General features: G+C 37.9%; 1 protein-coding gene across 1 annotated transcript; it reads left to right on the plus strand.

Moving 5' to 3' along the window:
* Positions 1-10,835: 10,835 nt before the first annotated feature.
* Positions 10,836-23,360, plus strand: marco (macrophage receptor with collagenous structure). Its single transcript, XM_067516936.1, has 14 exons — positions 10,836-11,035; positions 14,727-14,825; positions 15,019-15,185; positions 16,228-16,345; positions 17,054-17,116; positions 17,621-17,710; positions 17,946-17,981; positions 18,478-18,564; positions 18,664-18,708; positions 19,748-19,828; positions 20,517-20,552; positions 20,946-21,005; positions 21,679-21,843; positions 22,451-23,360. The coding sequence occupies exons 1-14, from the start codon at positions 10,927-10,929 to the stop codon at positions 22,579-22,581; spliced, it is 1,287 nt and encodes a 428-aa protein (XP_067373037.1). The 5' UTR covers positions 10,836-10,926; the 3' UTR covers positions 22,582-23,360.
* Positions 23,361-23,658: the final 298 nt, after the last annotated feature.

The following is a 23,658-nucleotide window of genomic DNA, read 5'->3' on the forward strand; positions in this document are numbered from 1 at the left end:
GGTTAGATATTTTTCTATAAATTATGAGCAGCTTTAATGTGCTTTAGTGTCAGTTCAATTCTCCTGAGATAATTCTAATATTACTTCATGGGTTCAGTGCGTTTCATGCGTTTACAGTACAATCTGATTATTGTTTCTTCTTTTTGTGCATCACTGTTGATCTTAAATTCTCCCACAGTCTGTCTATAATGATGTAACAGACTTTCGTGCCAAATGTAGAATTATATTGCTTCTGTCTGTTCAGTAGCATAGCGACTAATTATCTCTTACAATCCTGCATTAATCCAATTAGTTCTATAGTGGCAAACGTATTAGACTTGTGTGCAATAATATCATAAATAGACTAATATAGGCCCATGTCACCACACAATTCTCTAAGTTTATATTTATATTAAAATTTTGTAAAACTCGTCAACATAGTCATCATCATCAAATCGTGTGAAGTGTGGGACTATAAGCTGTCAGATAGTTAAAGAAAACAGCAATTTCCCTTCCGTTGACATCACTTCTAATGAAAGCTTTTCTCTGGGAATCCAGTCAGACTGGTACCGCTGGGGCTATCCACCTTACAGGTCACACAAAAACACGGTTGTTCTTCTGTCTTTGTGAGGACAGTGACTGCAGCGATGCATTATCTCACACCGGATGTGTAAAACTTAAACTGGACCTCAAAAAGATAAACACACAGAGAGACGCATACAGAGGAGAGGAGCTGGTAAAAACTGTTTGTGGATTACACTTGTTCGCGTCAGCTTCTCACATGTAAAGGCTGTGGATTAGAACGTGTTTCTGATTCATAATATACTTACTGTTTACATAAAGATTTAAATTCAATCTGAGTGTAGATACACCCAAAGGAAACATCGCTAGGCCGCTAGGTCTGAACAATTCAGAGACAATACATTTAATGATTAAATGGGCTACAACGCATGGTCACGTCCAGACACGTTCAGGCATTTTAGCACAGTCCCATTAGAGTTATTTGTTTGGACTGTATGGTTTGGGTATTTTTCCAAAGAAAAACCACAACAAGTAAATTCAAATCTTACACGATTTTTAAACAACCGTTTCATTCAGTTATAAAATCGAAAATTCTTCAGACAAACGTATTTGGATAGAATAACATCCAAAATTCAATTTTATTTTTGTAATTAAAACAATAATAATACCCACCTTGTAGTTTTGCTAAACTCAATAATTCGTTTTTTTTTTAAACGATACTTATAAATATCTGTTCTTTGTGAAAATATTTTAACCATCGCCAACACCAGCCCTCTGCGGGAGCTCTGAGGCTGCAGTTTCACAATGAAACCCTGAAACCGGCTGTTAACAGCGCTACTGAAGCCGATGATTATTGAGTCAAACCCCCTGGAAAGACAGGGAGAAATCGTCTTAATGGAAAGTGTCCTGTGCTTTGGGCTAATATGAACGCAAACCTGACGTGGATTTGGTCTGATGTCTATGTTACAAAACCGACACTAGAAGGCCTAAAACATAGACCTGAAAGGCACCAAATATAGTCTGTAGTTGAGCTCCAGAATATGAAAACCAGCTTTTTTCAATTTGTAATAAAGGAATACTCTTTAGGAAATTATATTAAAATGAACATGATATCCATTTCCCATATTAGAAATAACAAAATAAAAAGTGCAAATTGTTTCCGTAAAAAAACACGTGACAAAGCTGAAAACATATGTTGATTGTCAGGACCCTCTTGGGAAGCTGGTGTTGGTGCAAATGCCGAAGTTAGACTCAACTTTTTATTCTACAGCGTATTTCCACAACCCAAACACACTGACATAGCTCAAGACGAACAAGAAGAACAGTGAGAGAACATTATATCAGGGCGACATCTAGTGGCAAAAGAAAGAAGTATGTGTAAAACTAAACTGTCCAACTACATATAAATCTACAACACACTGAGGTAATCGATGGATTAGCGGTCCACCGACCACAAGACTAATGACCCAGGACCTCTCTTGTTAGAAAGTCTGTTACATGACACAAAAATGACCACAAAGAGTCCCAATACAACCAAACGAGACAAAAATCTAGTTAAAAGCTACACAAAATGACCAGGGAGAGAAGGAAATCTATCAGAAAAAGACACAGCTACAGAAAATAAGACACAGTCTCAGGGTCCTCCTGTCTGGGCTTGGGATGTAAAGCAGTCATGCACCAATTCCAGGACCCTACTGTCATGTTGAAGTGTCCTTGAACAGGACACTGAACCATGGATTAGATAAGCTACTATATTAGCTACTAGTCAGTACAGGCCAACCCCCCCAAGTGATTGTGAATGCAAATAAGTGAATGACAAGCAATGTAAAGTGCTTTGCAAAAAGTTGCTGCTTTATAAGTGTAGACCATTTACCATATGCTTAAGTATATATATATATATATATATATATATATATATATATATATATATATACACACACACACACACACACATGAATACATCAGGAAGTGATGTGCAGACGTGTGATGATGTGCTTAGTGAATACCCCAGGCATCAGAAACCTAATTGGCCGATGAAAGAGCAGCAAGAATCCTCATGGAAGGAGAATCCCCTGCACGGTATGTTTCACCATCAGATAAAAGAAGTGGCTGATATGGAAAACCTACCTATGGCTGGACAAGGCTGGACTGAAAGACATCACAGAGACACTGATCTTAGCAGCACAGGAGCAGGCTATCTATATGCACGATCAGTAAAGGCTGTGGTCTACCATACCTGGCAGGACTCCAGGTGCAGGCTGTGCAAAGATGCCCCGGAGACAATCCAGCAAATAACACTGGGGTACAAGATACTGGCAGGGATGGCATACAAGAAAAGTCATAACCAAATGGCCCAGTATGGGCTGAAAGTCCCAAAGTCAAAATGGGACACACCTCTAAAGATGGTGGAGAATGACAGCGTTAAGATCCTGTGGGACTTCCAGATACAGACTGACAAACTGGTAATGGCCAAACAACCTGACATAGTAGTTGTGGACAAATAGAAGAACAAGGCTGTAGTGGTAGAGGTAACAATCCCAAGCGATGGCAACATCAGGAAGAGGGAACATGAGAAGCTTAAGAAATGTTAAGGGCTGAAAGAGGAGTTAGAAAAGATGTGGAAGGTTAAGTCACAAGTAGTACCCATGTTAATAGGAACACTTAGCGCTGTGGCCCCCAAACAGGGAGAGTGGCTCCAGCAGATTCCAGGAACAACATTTGACCAAGGCCTATGTTAGAGGACCCGAAAAATTGTGAAATTCAGTGGTCTTCATCCCCAAATACACATCTGAGTGGCCACTCAATGTGGGTGGAGTTTGTCCACGGGACCTGAGAAGGCTCCTGCATTCTCACACAATAAAGACAAGGTTAAGAGAATGTTTGTGTGTGTGTGTGTGTGTGTGTGAGTGAGAGAGTGTGAGACAGGGGTGTATTAGGTCTTATAGTTGCAAAGAAACAAATAGTATTTGATCTTTCTGACTCTTTTTAGCTTCTATTTTGTCGCCGGGTCAAATTGACCCGAACAGTAGCTTTGTAATAGAAACATGTAGGAGGGTTACAAATATGTGAACTGAACCATTTTAAGTTATATGTTATTTCACTAAATAAGCCAAGCAGGAGAAGTTTCAAAGTTAAAAAATACTTGTAAGTATTTATTTTAGATTGTTAACCTAAAAAAACGGTCAATTTGACCCTGAACAGAAGAGGTGTCTCATTTTAATTAATCAACATCACTCCATAAACAAAAAAAAAAAAATTAAAATATAAAATAACATTTTTAAAAATCAATTGCATAAAAAACTATTGTAATTTATATGTAGGTCTTTTCAGTGTACATTAAAAAATTTTAGCATGTTTTTTTTGTAATAAACGAGTGACTTATTATCATTGAACCAGGATCTGTGAACTAAATATTGATTGAAATGGTTAATAATGGAGTTTTGGTGAGATATAAACAATGTTTTTTGGGACTTTTTGGTTTCTGACACTTTTGTATAATTAAATGTGCCCCGGGTCAATTTGACCCAGGAACATCACGAACATAACAGGAGGGTTAATTACATATATATATGCGGTTTGGTGGCAGAACTACTCAGATCCTTTGCCTAATTATATAAAAATATAAGGCAGACCTGTAACTAGATCACTCCCAAACCACTACAATTTTGTTTCTTCTCAGCTGACCAGGGATGGACTTACTGCTATGCATTGAAATATGTGTACTGTAACGAGTACCCTAGCAACCCTAATGAGGCCTTTGATGGCTGAAACCACCACTTAATCCCTTTCAGTGCTGCAGAAAGCATCAGTGGTCAATGACTGAAAAATATACAGATGAATGAATACAACATCATTAAGTTGAGGTATACCTTTATAACTCAAACACACCTTTCCTGCTTTCCTGACCAGATTACTAATTTTATCCCATGGCTGCTAGAGTAGTATTTTGATATTTATTGCAATTTTAACAGGGAAAGCACGTTCGTTTTGTTGTAATGCATACTGGTACTGCAATTTACAACAACAACAGCAATATAAATAATGTAGGATATTCATTAAGATAATACAATAACGTCAAGAAATAATTCCACAATAAAGAAATGTTAATGTGTTAATGTAATAATGTTTTCCTATAAACTGCCTCAGAGTCTGGGATTGAAAAGGTAATGCTGACATCTAAAGGCTGAAATGTGTAACAGCTTTTACACTAAACTGCAATAGTGCAGCCTTTCCTCAACATATTTAAGTATGTTTATCACACAAGCAGGCTGTTAACCAAATGATTCGCTCCTACATAAGAATTAAGGAGAATATGATTTATAAATAAAGGTTTTCAAAGACTGGAATCCACCTCAGCACTAAAAATTATTTGATTTGAGTCCAAGTAACTTAACACTGTAAAATCATTTGGACTCACATGAATCATATCCCTCAATGTTTTTCTTTTGTGTGTTATCTGGATTAAGTAAGATTAACTTGTGTACATTGTTTATTGCAAATAAACTAAGATAAATTATTACAATCCAGCAATGAAAACTTTAGAATTTGTTCTGTTGTGGTTACTCAAATTGTCCGGATTGCCAACCTCACTTCTTCCATCTAGACTTTTATTTTGTAGCTGCTTCATGTTCCTGGTCCCGTCACATTTTCCCCGCTTAACCAATCAGTTTGACCTGCTCTCACCACTTTGCTTATATACCTCCTCAGTTCCCTAACCAAGCTGCCAGATTGTCTGCTTTCTCACCCAAATTTCCACCCTTCATTGAAATCATCATTGCTATCTAAGGTTTGGACCACGCTACGTTTTGTGACCTGACACTTTAATGCCTGCTACTCTAATGTTGTGAGTAACTGGTTCCTATTGACTCTTGTTTGCCGACCGCATGTATGACCAAGGATTATTAGTATTGTTATCTTTCTCTGAAGAATTAAGATTATCCCGAGCTCTTGTAACCACACCAATATAAGAATAGGTTTACCATGCTAGGTCTATGCTTTAATCATGCCATGCACAGGTTTTTAACCAAGCCATGTGATTGTCGCCGCATCTAAACATCTATATGGTCCTGGCAGAGTAGACAGAGGTGAAGAACCGTGCTTCACCTTTAGACTCCGCTCTTCTCCCCACCCACTCTAGTAAATCTCGTTTCATGTTTTGACTCCGTATCTAACTGGCAGTGCCGTTACTCCTTTGCGTGTCCTCTCTCATAGACTGGAGTTCAGCACCACCTAGCAAATCAGATGTCTCACTACATCTCCATCCTGCTTTGCCAACCATATTATTTTATAATAAACTGTATTTGAACTGAACCAATGTGTCAAGTGCCCTATTAAAGCAGTAACTTACAGTACTATCTGGCGACCATGGACCCAGCAGACACTTCCTCACAACGTTGGGGCAGTTATGTTAAGAAGCTACTCTTAAATATGATTCATGCCTAGAGGAGATAACATCTATGATCAATCAGCTCACTAATCAGTTTGCTCCAGTTACCCAACAGCATCTCCACAGACTTTTTCCATACGTCACGCAAAGCTACTGCTTCTCACCTTGAGAGGGAGCCAAGATTCCAGCTCCTGATCTCTATGGAGGGGAGCCCAGAACCTGTAGGGTCTTCCTCACGCAGTATGAGATCCTTTTCCGCCTGCAGCTTTCATTCTTCCCATCAGAGGAGGCCAAAGTTGCTTATGTTCTTGCTCTGATCACTGGCCGTGCCCAACTCTGGGGAACAGCTTCATGGTCTCGACAGGAAGCTTGTTGCTCCTCCTTTAAATCTTTTGGGACTGAGCTCTCACGCATCTTTGACCCGGCTAGCCCAGAGGTGGAAGTCTGTCTCAGGATACACGTCCCATCATTGACTATATCATTGACTTTCGCAGCTTGGCCGCAAACAGCAAGTGGAAAAATGCTGTGCTTTATGACACTTTCTACAGAGGTCTGACAGATCGGCTTAAGGACGCGTTAGTGCCGCAGCCCCAACCTAGGACCCTGCAGGACCTCATTGAAGCAGCTACTCTCCTTGTTAACCATCACAGAGAACGCCTCCTCGAGAAGGCCCATGTTCATCAGCATGCTTCTCGTATCTATCAGTCCAAGACCCCAGTGTTGTGCAACAGTCTCCCAGTATCAAGACCTCTTCTTAATCATTCACCAGAACCCATGCAGCTTGGCCACTCTTGCCTTTATCCCGAGGAGAGAGAGCGACGATTCAGGAAGGGCCTGTGTTTCTAATGTGGCGCATCAGGGCACAGAGTCTTTTCCTGTCCAGTAAATGGACCGGCTCAGTATTGGTGCTGCCGCAAGCCAAGTTTCCATAGCAATACTTGATTCAGGAGGTGACACCAATTTCACAGACCGACAACTATACTCTATCATCTCAAACTTCAACTCAGCCCACTACCTCATCCCATCTAAGTCCGGTCAGGTGGTACAGTTCAATACCAAGCCGGTTCCTCCAGCCATTGACAACCACTTAGAAAACCTTCAGTTCCATGTCATTGATTCTCCCCTTTAAGCTGTGGTCCTCGGCATTCCATGACTGGAGCATCACAATCCCCACATTGACTTGTGAACCGACAAAATTCTGGGATAAGGCACCCCTTGTCTAGCTTTGTGTCTAAGATGGGATCAGACTTTCATTGCTCCAACATCAGAAACAGATCAACAATTCAACACCATTCAACAACAAATTCAACACCATTCAACAATGAACAATTCTAATGGAATACACATTTCAATGTTCAAACATTTTAGATTTCTTTGTTTACAGCTCTTAATGAAGTAACTGTTAACCATTCATTAGGGGTTACTTTTACAATTATGTATTATCAATCCAATCAAGTTGAGAGTTGAATGTTCACATTGACATTGCCATCAGTGTGTGCAGCATCTGATTCAGTACACAAGAGAAAATAAATTAGTCCTATTGTACAAGTCTGTGTTAAGTATCCTTTTAAGGATTTGGACACTGGTAATATAGACCAGATATCTCTTAATGGGTTCAAGGCTAATTTCACATCACAATTAATTAAAAGTAAAATAAAAATACACACTAAAATAGTATAGTTATGAAAAACATAGTCAGGAGTATTACAGAGCTACCTGTTTTCAGTCACCCTCCCCCCAAAAAAACAAATTACCTTCTGTTAAATTTTTTTGTGAATTTAGATTTTTGGTGAATGGCTCTAAATAAACTATGGTGTCAATTTTACAAATCAAAAACTCAATCAAAAAGCCATACTAATTCAAAAAAGCTGCTTAGCTTTTCCAGTTTTTGAAAACAGAGAGTTTAGATCATTTCAAACAAAATTACGAGTGAATCTGTCTAAACTCCATGAGAAATTACAACCTGATCCTTAAGGACAATTGATGGGGGGGACACCTGCAGGCACTCTCTCTATTATTTACCACTTCCATCAGAACCAGTCCTTCCTTTTGGGTTATTGCCTACTCAGCCTGAAAAAAGGAATACCTTTTTATGTGTATAAGTGAAACTGTACAGAAACTGTACAGTGGCTTAATGTTCACAGTGATCTCAAGTAAGACAGTCAATGGCATATGCATTCAATTTTTTTTAATTCAAATTTATTTATATAGCGCCAATTCACAAAATCATCTGAAGGCACTTTATAGTCTTGAGTTTATTCTGTAAATATGTATAGAGAGAACCCAACCATTCCCCCTTGAGCAAGCCATAGGCAACAGTGGAGAGGAAAAACTCCCTTTAATGGAAGAAACCTCCAGGAGAACCAGGCTCAGGGTGGGTGGTCATCTGACTTGACCGGTTGAGGTAAGTGGAAAGTGAAGAGAGAAAAGACAAAGAGCAACAAAAGCAACAACAAAACATTGGGCAGCTCAGTAGGACCAGTAGCTGCACACTGGAAGACACACAGCTTCAAAGCCAGGGACGCCTGCAGAAAACGACAGAGAGAGGGGGACAGAGAAGGACAAAGACAACTACAGGAGAAAACACAGAGTTAATGTCATACAGTGGTGACAATTGTGGGGTGAGAGGAGAGGAGGAAATGAGCTCAGTTTAACCTATAACCTACTGAGTGGGAATTCGGTTTCATTTCAGCTATTTTATGTACTGTGTTTTCATACCAGCTGAATAAAATATAGGGTGTCCTTTAAGTTCCCTAGACTTTTTTCAAATATTTTCAATAAGAGAATGCACAAATGTCTTTAAAGCCAACAAATAATAGACAAGGTGTTTTGCAATATAATGAACAACAGAATAAATTATTCTTTATTTTTTATTTCCAGTAGATGGGTGATTAAACAGTACATGACAAAAATGTTTGCATATCCTTATATCTAATGGTAAATGGTCTGCACTTATATAGCACTTTCTACGTATTGGTACTCAAAGCGCATTACACTGCTTCTCATTCTACCATTCGCATTCACAATCATATGCACATTCACATGCTGATGAGGGAGTTGCTATGCAGTTGGCCAATGCTTACTGGGAGCAACTAAGTTGGGGGTGCAGTGTCTTGCTTAAGGACACTTCGACATGTGACCAGAGGAGCTAAGGATCAAACCAGCAACTGGGTGATTGGTGGATGACCACTTTACCTCCTTCACCACAGTCCCCCATATGCTTCATCTACTTTATCTTAAAATGTTTTTTCTAAAATACATAATTGTCTATGACAATTGTCCCACAGTTTGTTTTCACAGCATACCCTCCCCCCTCGATAAAATTAATGGATCAGTCCCTATCAGCTCAGTAAGTGATAGGAAGAAGCTGTTTAGGAAAACTACGTAATTATTGGTATTGCAAAAAAGTACAATTTTACAAAGTGGGTGCTATGTTAGCTAAACACGTAGTTATGGGTACTATTAGCCAACACTTCCAGAGAGAAGGGAAAGAGCGTAGGAAATGAAAAAGGTAACTTGATATCGGGAAAAAGAAAATCATTAAGGATCTTAGAGACAGAGCTAAACGGAAGAGGCTCAAAAAAGTTGCAGTAAAGACAAAAAAGAAAAGGGAAGCATTGAGCAATAGCAACACCCCTCTACGAAGTCCTGATGACAATAAGTATGGCGAGCAACCCAGACCTGGGTGCTGGGTCAAAGAAATATGTTTTCTGTGGTTAATTAAAATTAGATTAAGTTATGAAACACATTTTTATGAGTGTGGTTAAAGAGATGTTTGTTGATATAAGATATTTATGTTGCTTTGATAATCATTTTATGCCTGGTTTTATTTTAGCCAATTTCTGGAGGAGAAGAAACAATCACAAAGAGTAAGATACACACTACACAAAGCAATCACAGAACTCACAAAATGCACCTCAACAGGTAAACTATAACAAAATTACAAAAAGAGGCTCCAGCGATCAGCAAAACACAATGAGTCTCCAAGATCCGAAGTTGCTGAACTGCTCAAGAATTGTAATGTATAGAAAAATGTGAAAACATTTTCTATTCCATGAAACCCTTATTGCTGACATCAACAGAAAATACCAGAATTCCAGAAATAAAGTGATAAACAAATAGAAATTTGTTAGTGTATAGATTTGGGGAGTGATGTGTCAGGAAGGGCATCGGGCGTAAAAACTGTGCCAAATCAACATGCAGACAATGATCTGCTATGGTGACCCTGAACTCATGGGAAAGGCCGAAAGGACAAAAAAAATAAAAAATAAAAAACAGATTTAGAAATGAACAGAGCAGTAATTAGGTTTTCAAGAGACGTGTTAAGAATGGAAGGGGATCTTCTCTTACTTCTCCTGAAGACAAGATTAAGGTTATTGTTATCTGTCTATTGTTATCAGAAATCTGTCTGTGACTGATTTTTCAATGATCTGGTTGATGATGCTGTTGACAGGTTATATTATTTTCATTTTTTCCTCATCTTCCATCCAGTTTTCTAAGGTCCTCATTTTGAAAACCAGGGACTTACTGTATACATAACACTGCAGGCAAACACCACCTACCGATTTTATTAGCTCTGTTCCTCTCTGTTTTTCTATTTCTATTTCCATTTTTGCTGTTTATCTGAATATCCCCCCCTCTCTTGCTATTCATTTTTCCATCTGTCTCAGTCTCAGTTTTACCATTTTTTGAATTGAGCTCTATCATATTCATGATGACATGGGTGGGGCAGGGGGTGAGTGTACATTTTTCAGACATTTTAACATTTCCAGTTTCTGTAACTGTTTGCAATGCCCTTTGCATTTGTGGTAAAGTAGCAGCTTCCTCATTCTGCTTACCAGCTGCTCTTCATGTTTTTCGCTGGTCAATTTTAGCCACCTCAGCTACAAATTGTGTACAGTTCCTTCCTCTACTCCAGTACAGGTTATTCTTGGTAAGATACTGTTGCAATTTGGGAAGAATCATGTTTTCCTAACATCATGCACTGTGTTATAAGGGTTATAAGTAGGAAGTGAAGGTCACTCTAGACTCTGGACAGCATGGAAACATCAGTGGACAGGGAGTTCAGTCGAGCCTCCTACACCCAGAGTAACCCACTCTTTGACATGTCACTCAGCAGAAGTGAACTCTACAGTTTACAGCCTGATGGTGAGTTTTAAGAAGGAAAAATCATAATCCATAACATTTCCTAAAAGTCAAGGTTCTCATTCAGATGTAGTTTTCTTGAACTTAAGTCATGTCAACTGGACTTTTCTTCTTGTTGGTTGGAGGTCTAACTAAGAAATTGGAGGTCCGACTGAAAAGTAAAAAGTCCAGTTGACATGACTCAACTCACAGACACAACTCACAGTTTCTGAGTTGCTAAGATTTGGGAGATGTCAGAGAGCATCCAGTTGACAGCTGATTAGCCTGTCTGTTGACACTTTTTCTGTAATGTGTTGTGCCTGATATGTTATAACTTTTGTTTAAGAACCACAGGCTCCTTGGCAGGAAGATACTGTATAAAGTAATAGTACTTGTCATGAACCCTCTTTGCACAATATTCTTAGTCTGACCAAGTCTGACATTTTCCAGATTTTGCACATGAAATTCTTTGTTAAATTCTCCATGTGTTTGAGATCATTGCATCCTACAATTAATTTTTATGAATTTCTCTATAAATTTCTGGATGAAATGTTGCTGTACACCTTTGAATTCATTCGGCTTAAACTTAAAGTTATAAATCATGGTTTAAATCATGAAGAGATAGTTTCTTCTTTTACACCTTTTTATCTTATTCTCATCAGTCCATAAATCTTTGCACCTTAACTTCCATGGCTAATCAACCTGACTCAGTAATATCAAATGACCCAAATTACAACTGAGCAAATGCTTTGAGGTTTTGTATCTACATCAGACCAGTTTTATCAGATTTCGATTTTAAATAACAGCACAGCTATAACTAAGAACTATTCTGTACAGTATATATTTGTGACTAGCTGGTGAACATAATTTACCATTTAGCATGTATGGAACTAGTTTTCTAGGTTTTTTTTTTTCTGTTTGTTTTGTTTGAGGAATCAATGAGCTTTAAACCACAGCTAAAAGAAAAGTGAAGTTGAAACTAATGTTGCCCTCGTCCTGCTGGATAGCTTTGCTTACTTGTGAGCCATAACAATTATGTCATCACTACCCTGCACTTATGTTTTAGAAGAACACAGTTCTTCCCTGTCAAAACACCATAGAGCAGTTCCTTGTTCCTTGTTCCTTGTAAATCAAAATCAAGTAAACACAACACATAAAGATCTCCTTTTCTTGTTACTTTGACCAGGCAGCTTTTCAACTGCACACCAGCTGGTACTGTTGAAGTTGAGAGTGAATGAAACAGTAGCCATGACCAGAAGGTGGCAGCAAAGTTAGATTTTTTTCCTGTTGGACAGGCACAACATGCTGTCTGAGAGGAACGGTACTGCTTTAAATTATTTGGCTTTGTAGAGGTGAAATAATGTAAATGAAATAACACAGAATAACAAAAACACCCACAGGAAAAGTTTAATGTATAACCATTAATAAACCATAAGTTATTGTCTCTGATTTCTTACCACCAAAATGTGCAGATTGTGTATGAGTCAGTAAATTAAGGAAATTTTAAAAATCACCCAAATCAGCATTTTCTTAAGTTCTTTTACAGTGTAAAACTGGGAATAAAATAAAATTTGTAATTTCATGTTTGTTTGTTTTTTTCATTTATGCTTAGCTAAGGTTGTAACATTGTTGTGTTCAAAAATATTTTAATTACTGTAAAAAGGAAACAAGACATTTTCCATTTGGAAAATGCTATTTTCAACTTTCCAAATGCCGTTTTTAATTTGAAAAAAGCCATTTTCCAGTTTTAATTTTTATACTGCACGAAGCCTCGTTCGATCTGTGACAATCTGCTGATTGGTATTGCTGCAGTCTGGGGAACATGCTTCCACAGACTTAGTAAGCTTGCTACCTACATAAATACAGCTCCTTCTTCCCATGAGACCACTGACTACAGCAAATGTTCCACTAAAGTCCACTAACATTTAAATATGGACAGTGATACGGTGTCCATTTTTAATTCAAACCTCACTTTCATAATATCCTAACTTGTAGTTGCAGAATGATGGTGGAGAAAATTGAAAATGACTGTTGTAGTTGTATTTTACTGAACAGCAGTAAAATACAACTACAACAGTCATTTTCAATTTGTGGTACAAAGTGTTGGCTCAATTAGTAAGCAGGCAGGAATTTTCCTAGCTTAAATGAGACAGACGTGATATCATCCTGATTGTGTGTATGCATGTTAAGTGAGCCTTAGATGGAGTAAATGAATTTCTAATCAAGTTTTTTTTTTTACAAACAACATATTTTAGGAGAGAAAAAGTAAAGAATTTTACATTCACTTTTTACAATTAGGAAATTAGATCATATTAAACATCCTTAGTATAATCTCTGCGACAAAGATATGACTAAGGGCTGTTAAAAACATTAGATTGTATATAGGTGGCTGTAGCCACCTATGTGAGGGTTATATAAAATGAGGGTTATATATATATCAACATATATCAACAATCAACAATCTATGGTCTTACAGACAGCAGTGTTGAAGTCTATTATGGGCTGACAGTTTAGCAATGATTTAGAACAAAATCATCCCAAAGCAAAAAGTAAGTTAAAGACCTTATATTTTTTTAGAGAATTGCACAAAATATTTAAACCAGCTTCCAGCTTGACTTTAAATATTTTGTGCAATTCTCTAAAAAAAATATAAGGTCTTGAACTTAATTTTTGCTTTGCTATGAAGCTTCGTTACTGTTAAACCAGCTTCCAGCTTGAGCTTAACAGTAACGAAGCTTCATAGTTAAAGACTGCCTCTTATTCTATTTGAATATGTCAAAAGACAGCTAGGCCAATGGTCAGCAAAATGTCAATAAAGACATCAACAACAACAGCAGCACATCTTCTGTACATCAGGTGGGAGCAAACTAAAGTCATTAAGGAACAGAAAAACAAAAAAACTTTTATTGCATTGTTTATTGTATAATATTCAGGTTTCCGTAAATCATGATAATGAGCCCTGAATGACCCTGACTGACATGACTAAAGCATCTAAGTGGAATGTAAGTGTCCACTTAAGCAGTGCTATGCCAAAGCCATGCTGATATGTGCTTCCACTACTGACTAACAGCATGGGATAGCAGAAAGGAAACTGAGCAGGTCAAAGACTGTGGTCCCAGGAAGGCAGAACGGAACGGAATGTTATAGTGTGTCGATTGATGGGGAAAATAACTTTTTTTCATTGTCAAATTAAACTTCTAGGTAAAGAAGTCAAGAAACAACAACAAGCCTTCGTGGGCCTTCTAGAACTCAGTTTCAGAATCACACAACAACTCATTATGTTGATAGATCTACATAAACATTTTCTATAGAAAATTTGTTTAACCATAATCTCATATTAGCATAGCTTGCCTTGTTTTTAAACATAGGAATTGAACATGGATTATTTGTTGCAACATTTTGCCTCCAATTTAACCCCCAAACAAGCACCTCTGAATCTTCTAAGAATTAATTGTAGTTTAACTCAGTCATAACAACTTTGATATAGTAATATTTTTTTGACCCCTCTGCAAATAAAAATAACTCATCTGCATTTCTCCTTAGCTTTAATTCTGACAGTTGATATTTAAAACTGGTTGGACAAATGTGCCCTCTTTGGATCAGCTGGTTGAACCCAGCTATTTTCTGTCTCTTGAAATTACTACCTACCAAGGTTTACTGCAGAACACTGATCATTTTGTGCACTTTTTAATTCATTTTCCTGTTTTTCTTTTAGATATGAAGCCAGCGAGGCCAAAAAGACAGTGGTGTTTTTATGTCATTGCTGTTTACCTCATCCTGCAGACTGTCCTTAATGCCTTTCTTCTTTATAAAGGTAACAACTAAATGCAGGCAATTATGCCATAAAAAATTCAAAAAAATATATTATTATGCCAAGAACATTTGTGTAGGGGAAATTTCTCTCTTTTTTTCACAAACTGGATATCCACCCTGCACATGTCCTAGTGTGTCGTAAACATTTTGCGAGTGAGTCAAACATGCTTTTTATTTTCTTCTCTTTGTCCCAGTTTTTACATTGGAGTCTTTCCTGTCTAAACCCATTTTGGATAAATTGACATCCAGTCACATTCCTCTGAATGGAGAACAGGGTGATGACAGCTTCCAAACTCTAATTTACAACAACAGTCAAGAAGCCAAGACCCTGAAAGGCCACCTATGGGCCCTTCAGACTCAGGTCCTCCTTTCTACGTTAATAGTTTTTTTGTATGTTGTTCGTTTTGTCTGAGTGAGATGAGGTTTATGTCATTTAGCCCCTTTCAGACATGCACTGGAATTCAGACTTTTTCCAGACTTCCTCTAGGGTGGGTGTATGTGTAAACGCAAATGCCCAAGTCTGATATTGTTCTGATTTTACCCAGCCATCTCCCTAGTGCAAAATCCAGATTATCTCCAACACAGCTCATTTGTGAATACGCTGGAGAATTCACTATGAGTGAGTGGGTGTGTTGATCACATCCAATTCCTGCAAAGCAGGCAAGTACAAAACAAATTTATTCATACAAACAACAATATCATCAAACAAATACAAGGAATAACATGAGAATTGCTTGCCCTTGCTCAATTGGAGGGAATATTTCTTTGCAAGTGAGAACAAATCTCACAAGGAGTATCTCCCGATGATGGCTACATCCAGACAATGTCAGGACCTGATCCTCCTGACATTCTCTAGAGTTCATGTCTGAAACAGGCTTGAGTCTAGTTTTTATCATAAAAGAGGGAACCCGCTAGTCTGAGCCAGTCTAAAGTTCTATTTTACAGTTTCTGTACAGTTTCTATTTTATGTTTTTCACCTTGATCCTTTTTGTGTGGTATCGTTATATTATTTAATTTGTTTAAAGCCATTAATGATCTGTAAAACTAATGTCACTGCCTTAAGTCTATGCTGTGTTTATTTCAAACATAAATCCTGCCAAGTGTATTAGCCCTGTGGCACCGCATCTATACACAGGCTTGAGACTGATCAGTCTTCTTTTATCTTTAAAAAAAAGCAAATGAGTGTATTTGCCCAAAATGAGAAACCTTCCTATGCAAAAATAAACAAACTTTCCTTGTACTGTTTTAGAAAATCACTTATTTTTTAACTAAACTGTAAGAGAAAAAGATTAGAAATTTGTTCCATATCAAATGAAAAACTAATTCTGTTTTGGGGTAAAGATCTGTGTGAAGAAATTGCTTTAATATTAAAGTCATTTTTATCTTATTTGCCATGACAACAGGTCAACAGCATGTGTGGGGAGGAAGGTCAGATTGGTAGGCTGAGGGCTGAACTGAGCCTGCTAAACTCCAGTACCCACAACCTGCAGAGCAAAATAACAACGATAAACCTCAAACCAGGTAGGATACACATTGGAGCATTTGTCTTTGTGGTAAAATGCAGACATTTTAGCAAAGAAAGCATTTTCCAATTTTGACATGTTTAAGGATTTTAACGCTGGGTGAGAAATAGGATTAGGCGTTGGTCTGAATAACTTATGGTTCAACTGCATATACAGCGATAAAAAGCATACAGTGCAATTCAACTATTTAATTAAATTTATTTCAACTTTATTGGTTGGGGAACAGACACAGTCTCTATAGGTATGTGGGAGTTGTGGGGGGTTGACGGTTGTAAGGATACTGCAGAGAGGCGTGTAGGACTGGATCTCTGCATCCTAGGCTCAACTCTGGATTGTCATTTTTGGTTGTATAAATGAAACCAGCCATATTTCTTGATAAAGAAAAATGCACCATCTAAAGTAGGATGGATGCCATCTCTCCTAATCAGCCTAGGTTTTCCCTAAAACCGTTTACAATTATCTATGTAGCCCACATCGTTTCCTAGACACCACCTAGACAGCCAGCGGTTGAATGACGACATGCGGTTGTACATGTCGTCGCTGGTCAGATTTGGCACAGGTCCAGAAAAACTGCGGGGTGATCAGTAAACAGTCCTTTGGTAGAAACCCAATAGTGTGCAGAAACGGGAAGTGAAGCAATACGCTTACTGCACGAGTTCGCAGGTGAGTCAGTATTTCTCTTCATAAAGCATAATATTTTTTTCAGGAGCTCCAGGTCCTCAAGGGAGAGATGGGCTGCCAGGAAATCCAGGCGAGAGGGGCCCCAAAGGTGAGTCAGCCTTTAGCAATAAATTTCCTGGTACTGTTTACAGAGGTACTGCAGCAGGATGAGTGAATGAAGATTGTAACCCTCTATCAGGGTTGAACTGTCATTGACTAAAAACATTTCTGTGTCACACTTTGCTACATACAAGGAGCTGCACCGCACTTATTTCATGTGATAATATAAGACAACATAAGAAAAGCCATAGAGTTACAATGACATTCAGGCTCTGCATTTAATCCATCCTTGCTGAACTTGGAACCATGCACTGGATGTATCACTCAAGGACACATATGGTGGATAGGCCAGGACTTGATCCTGCAGGCTTCAGCATCCTAACTTGATGCTTTACCCATTGAGCTATGAGCGATCAAGCTGCTTTTCTTAACTATATATTGCATTTTCTCCTTTCACCAAATATTGTGAAACTACTAATACTTTTTTATAATTTACTCTAAAATGTCCAATCTTTACTCCTGTTACACATACTAATCCACCTGTATACTATAGGTGACAGCGGTGTTGCGGGCCCTCCAGGACCAAGGGGTGATATGGGATCAATTGGAAAGCCTGGAGAGCCGGGGGCAGCTGGTCAAAGTGGTGGGTTTCATTAGAATTATTTGTGGAATATACATCTTTTAAAGTAGTATTGGATATGATTTATTTGTTTTGCTTGGATGGCACATCATAAAATAATAAGTGTCAAACTGAATAAAGAAGTTTTTGTTTATTTGATTAAAACTCCTCAGAGACTTGTCAGATTTAGAAACAGTAGCACAACTATCAGCATTAGTCAGTCAGCTAGCTCAAATTTTAAACGGTTTCAATGTTTCAGGCCCACCTGGACCTGCTGGACCCCCGGGACCAACTGGTAAGATTGTTGACAATAAGCTTTACCTTGATCAGCTGCTGATTTTGTCCTACGGTCTTTATAGTAGCACTGACCATAGTTTTTAATTATTAGAAATGTTTCTTAATTATATTTTTCACCTTAGAAAGCAGCAGAATGTAGTTCACCATAACTTAAACTTGCTGAACTAAACAATTCTGAAAACTTAAACCTCATGACCCACTTGCTGACTCACAGTAAAAGCCAATGACATTAAGACAACAATGACCGTCCTTGTTTTCAAATGTTGCAGTGAAATTGTACCAGAGTGACCCAGAGTGACTCAGTTCCTGGATGGAAAATGTATCAGCAGATTGCAGTTCCTCATTTCAGTTTAAACCATCATCAGCAATATTTCTGATATGATGCTACTAAATATGAAAGATAAAAATTTCGTACATCTTGCAATTATGAAATGTAAATATGTATTTGTGTGTTTGTGTGTGTTGTGTGTGTGTGTGATATATGATGAATATAGGCCATACAGGTCTGCCTGGGGCCCCAGGAGCCCCAGGAAATCAAGGGCCAGGTGTAAAGGGAGAGAAAGGAGAACCTGGTCTCCAAGGTGAGAGTTTGGATATCCGTTGAAGAGTTCATCACATGAAATGAAAAAAAAAAAAAAGATTCCCCTTTACCTGACCCTTTGCCTCGATATTTGTTGCAGGCCCTCATGGAAACAAAGGGGACACAGGGGATCCTGGTCAAAAAGGTACTGTATGTAAGAATTTCACATGCCCTGTCCATGAATGTGTATAGAAAACCCATGGCCGTACCCAGGATTTGTGAAAATATGATCAATTGAGATTTCATTATCCTGGCATTGTAAAATATCTTTGTAGCAGTTAATTTTACAACCCTATTTTTTACATACCTCTTAAAATATACAGAGGTCAAGAGATCAGGGACTTCAATAATATTAATAATAATAATATTTACTTATAAGTGCTGAGTTTTGAACCAGTTGGAGCTAATAGAGGGATTAATGTGGGAGGCCGAAGAGAAGAGTGTAGACAAAAGGTAGTAACAGTATTCAATGCAGGAGGTGACAAGGCTGTGAACGAGAATGGAGGCTGTATAAGGGGAGAGGGAGGGACATTGGAATGACAATGAGCTGTCGACGTTGACACCCACACTCCTAACCTGAGGAGAGGGGGAAAGCAGAAGAGCTGTCGATTGAGATGGAAAAATTGTAAACTTTGGAGAATTGAATTTTGTACCAAAAAGTAGGAGTTCTATCTCCTACTTATTGGTTTCATTATTCTAGTTTTATCACTGCTTAATTTTAGGAAGTTTGAGATGAACCAGGATTTTAATTCAGATAAGCAGTTGGTAAGGGAGGAGAGCAGGAGTTTGGAATATGGTTTGCTAGATAGGTAGAGTTAGGTGTCAGCGAAGCAGTGAGAAAAATATGAGAAAAATATTGCCAAGGGGAAGGAGGTGAGTGATAGAGACAAAGGGCCCCAGGACAGAGCCCTGGGGCACACCAATATTGACAGAGGAAGGCTGGGAACTAAAAGATGAGATGGATGAACAGAGTGCGGCCTGAATGATATGAATGAAACCAGGCTAGTGGAGTGCAAGTGATTCCAATGGAGAATAGTCTATTTAGGAGAATCGTGTGGGAGACTGTATCAAAGGCCACACTCAGATCAATGAGGATAAGAAATTAATTAATGGTTGGGCTGTATAAGTGTGCGCATATGTGAGATAACTAGAGCAACGTATTTTGTTATGTTTTATACTACCAGGAGCTTCTGGATTCCCTGGTGTACATGGAGACCCAGGAATAAAAGGAGACACTGGAAGATCAGGTCTACCAGGAATTCCAGGTCAGCTGTACGCAGTATCTTGTAAATTCAAGATCTGGATTTACAAGGAACATACAGTATCTTGTAAAGACAAGTTACGTACTTCTGTGTCTCGAAATCATGAGATCCGTATCTCATAATTACGAAATAAGGTTGCTAAATTTTTCCTACTTTGGTGAATGCAATGTGCCGTCATATATCAGCAACTTAACTATTATTACAGCAGCACAGTAGCAGTCATGATGGTACATGCATAGTCACAGAGCATAGTGAAGTTAGTGTTATACAGGTGATATTTTAATTGTTAATTAATATGTTCCTTTTTGATTATTTGCAGCATTTTATCTTTTTGACAGTAATACTTTGTATCAATGTGTGACTGTTTGCAATGCAGCCACTGAGCTGAGTTGGTGACAGATGTGATACACCAACATTGAACCCAGGACCAATTTCCCTAAAGGAACAAAAAGGATATTGTGATCTTGATCTTAAGTTTTGAAAGGGGATTGTTCATTCTTTAAATCTGCAAAAGCAATGCTATAACTTAATTAATAGCCAGTGGTTCAGTGATTGAATGATTCTTAAAATGTTTGTTCCTGATCTGGTCTACAAATGTCATCATTCATGGTTATTTAAAGGGCACATAAGGTTTTGGACAGGTTATTCAATGTGTCTTTCAGAAACTTTCACTTGGTTTTCTTCTTTTTAGGTATGAGAGGACCTCCTGGTTTCAATGGATCTCAAGGTAAGTGTGTACTAAACTCACAAAACTGAGTTCAAATTATGTTTCTTCCATATCAAGTTACTTTGTGAAGCTTTGAAGATACAGAAAGTGTTAGGTGCTCTTTCACCTGTTTAGAGTTAGGCTTGTTTATAATTATTTGAACATACGCATGTCTGTATTTCACTTAGTAAAGAACCTGTAGGCACATGTACTTAAAGCTAAAAAGAACTTGTAACGGTAAAACATGTGTAGGTAACAAATACAGTGTCTCCACATAAATTGTCCAACTACCTGCTTTGACTTATGACTATGTTAGAATCATAGTGTAACACTGAGTTGGTGATTAACTTGAAATCAGTTAATGTAAACTGTCATTTTGTTGGTAGTTTCATTGTGAGCATTTTTCCTCCACAGGCCCACCTGGACCACAAGGTCCCAAGGGAGAAAAGGGAGACTCAGGAAACAGAGCAGAGTGTAAGTCTGCACAGTAGTGACTTGAGAGACAACAGAAGTAGTGAACAATAGATATTTGCACTATAACTAAATATCATTTAGTAGCTTGAAACTAGGCCTAACTTGAATTGCCTGACTGCAGACAAAGATCACAAACTGTTGACAAGATGGTTAACATAAAACCGCAGCTGGAAGTTTAAATTTTTTTAAAAGAAGTTAGTCTTTTAGGAATGCTTTTAGGACCTTGACCAAATGATTTCCATAATCCTAAGAGTGTGACTTTATTGCCTAACCATAACATCTTTGTCTTAAAACTACATCTTCTGTTGAATAATTATGACACCATGAGTGGCATCAGAGTTTTTCTTAGGTATTCAGTAATAAATTATGTGGCTGCATTTTAATCAGTAAATACCCCTTGTCAGTGTATGTGATTTAAAAATCAGTTTTAAATATTGTGCCTGTTGAATAAAGTACAGGTATAAATAAGTATCACAAACAATAGTAATAATAATAATTGCATATTTTAGAAAAGTACAACATATATTATAGCCTAATAAGAAGCAGACTGACAGAAATGGTAAAGGGTTTAGCTTAAAGCCTATACATAGAGTATACAGAATAACACATGAAAGCAAATTATTTTAAGCAAACCTGCTGCTAAAACACTTTTCCTAAATTCTTATCACCACAGTGAAAGTGCGTCTTGTGCCAGGGAGAAATCGAGGAAGAGTAGAAGTGATGTACAACGGGGTCTGGGGCACTGTATGTGATGACCACTTTGACACTGTAGATGCTAAAGTAATCTGTAGGATGTTGGGCTTCCAGTCTGTGATTACCACCTTCACTGCAACCCCAGGTAAGAAGATGTCATGTTCTCTGCATTAAATAACTGCTTATGTTGCCCCACAGAAAGCCACTGCTTCAGAACATGCTCAGCCCACTGACATGTGAATGAATAATTATCACTGAATTTAGGAGCAGGTTAATTATTGTTTTTACAAATGTGTCTAAAATATCACCTTACCATGGTACCACGTACCATCTCTTCATCACACATGGTTTTAGGCTTAGGGTTAAAATTAGGTTAAGGTTAGGGTTGTGTGGGGATGGTTAGGGTTAGGGCAATGGGCAAGGAATGTATTATGTTAATAAAACTCTTCACTTCGATGGCTGTACAAATTTGTGTTTGTGTTCGTTTGTGTGTCCTCCCTCCTCACTACTTTTCTCGAGGAGGCTCATATAACAATGGACACACCTTGAATTTCAGCAAACAATTAGTGACAACTATATAGCCAGAAGACATTAAATAAACAAGATACTGTGTTAACTAGTTGATGACCTTTTAAGCTGTTATCTGCATTTTAAATGGGTGTAAGAGTCATGCTGGCCTATTTTGTAATGTTTGTGAATGGTTTATAATCCATTTTGCACACATAAAGCATTATTTGTTAATTATGCTGTAGGGACTGGTAAGATCTGGTTGGATGATCTGCGATGCAGAGGAACAGAGTCTGACATCTTTGACTGCCAACATGGTGGACTTGGTGTTACCAACTGCCAACACACTGAGGATGCTGGAGTTCAATGTATCTAGCCTAGCACCACCACTACACATGTTTGTGTGCACACACACACACACACATACACACACACGTACACAGACACATGACTCACCAGCGATACAAGCAAAAATCAGCACTGCTACTAATAATGACTGAAAATATATAGCAATGAATCAAACACATTATATCAAATTGCTTCAACCTACATGTTGATTGTTACTTATTACTGAGTTCATCAGATTAAACGAGCATGCTAATAAACTTTTTTTTTAATTAAAATATTAGTGGTTTCTTGTTTTCCTTTTTCTGTGCTTTTTGGTAAAAGTCTGACTTACAGCCTAAACCTAATAAGTAAAACTCACCGCTTTTCTGCACTGATCAAGATTTAAGGTTTCTTGTTATGGCAAAAAGTTAACAGTCAGATCTCCCATAGGAGAAAATTGTGTCTCATTAAAGGAAATGTTATATCGAAACATTTAAATAACAATAAGAATTCTCAACATGTATGTTAAATAAACGAACACATATTTTTCAAACTAACACAAAATCAGGGAAAAACACCTAACTATCTGCATCCTGAGGAGCTGGGTTCAGTGTCTTGCTTAAGGACACTTCAACATGTGACTGAGGGACTGGGACCAGTCTACCTGGACTACTCGTTAAAATCCTCACTAATTAATTTGCTACAATCCTGACTCTTAGAATATCTGTTTTTTTGTTGTGTCTATTGTTATTGGATTTTGTTGTTGTTACCATTGTAACTGAATATATCCCTGTGCTTGTTATTACAATAAAAGTTATTTCAATAAAATGTTTGGTTTTTTTTTATTTATGAGTCCTACATCCCTTTGCATTTTTAACCAACAGCCTTCATGCGCTAAATCCCCATGAGCACATACACACACACATACACATCAAAAAACATCCTTCCTTTCCTTTTTTGTTTTCTTCTTTGTTGTTGTTTTATTTTTGTCTGTAGTACTGAAAGCTGTAAGCGTGAACTGCCATTTTCTTTCTACTGTTTCTCTTGTTTTCACATTAGGTAGTGAGGGTTATTGAATGTTTGTTTGTTTCTTATTAGGGGCTTGCTAGCACTTTCTTCATGAAAT

Source organism: Channa argus, chromosome 9 (genome assembly GCF_033026475.1).
Source record: "Channa argus isolate prfri chromosome 9, Channa argus male v1.0, whole genome shotgun sequence".
Taxonomy (NCBI): domain Eukaryota; kingdom Metazoa; phylum Chordata; class Actinopteri; order Anabantiformes; family Channidae; genus Channa; species Channa argus.

Coding starts and splice junctions, on each gene's coding strand:
- marco (XM_067516936.1), top strand. CDS start 10,927: ATGGAAACATCAGTGGACAGGGAGTTCAGTCGAGCCTCCTACACCCAG. Junction 11,036..14,726: donor CTACAGTTTACAGCCTGATG/GTGAGTTTTAAG, acceptor TTTTTCTTTTAG/ATATGAAGCCAGCGAGGCCA. Junction 17,711..17,945: donor GGGGGCAGCTGGTCAAAGTG/GTGGGTTTCATT, acceptor TCAATGTTTCAG/GCCCACCTGGACCTGCTGGA.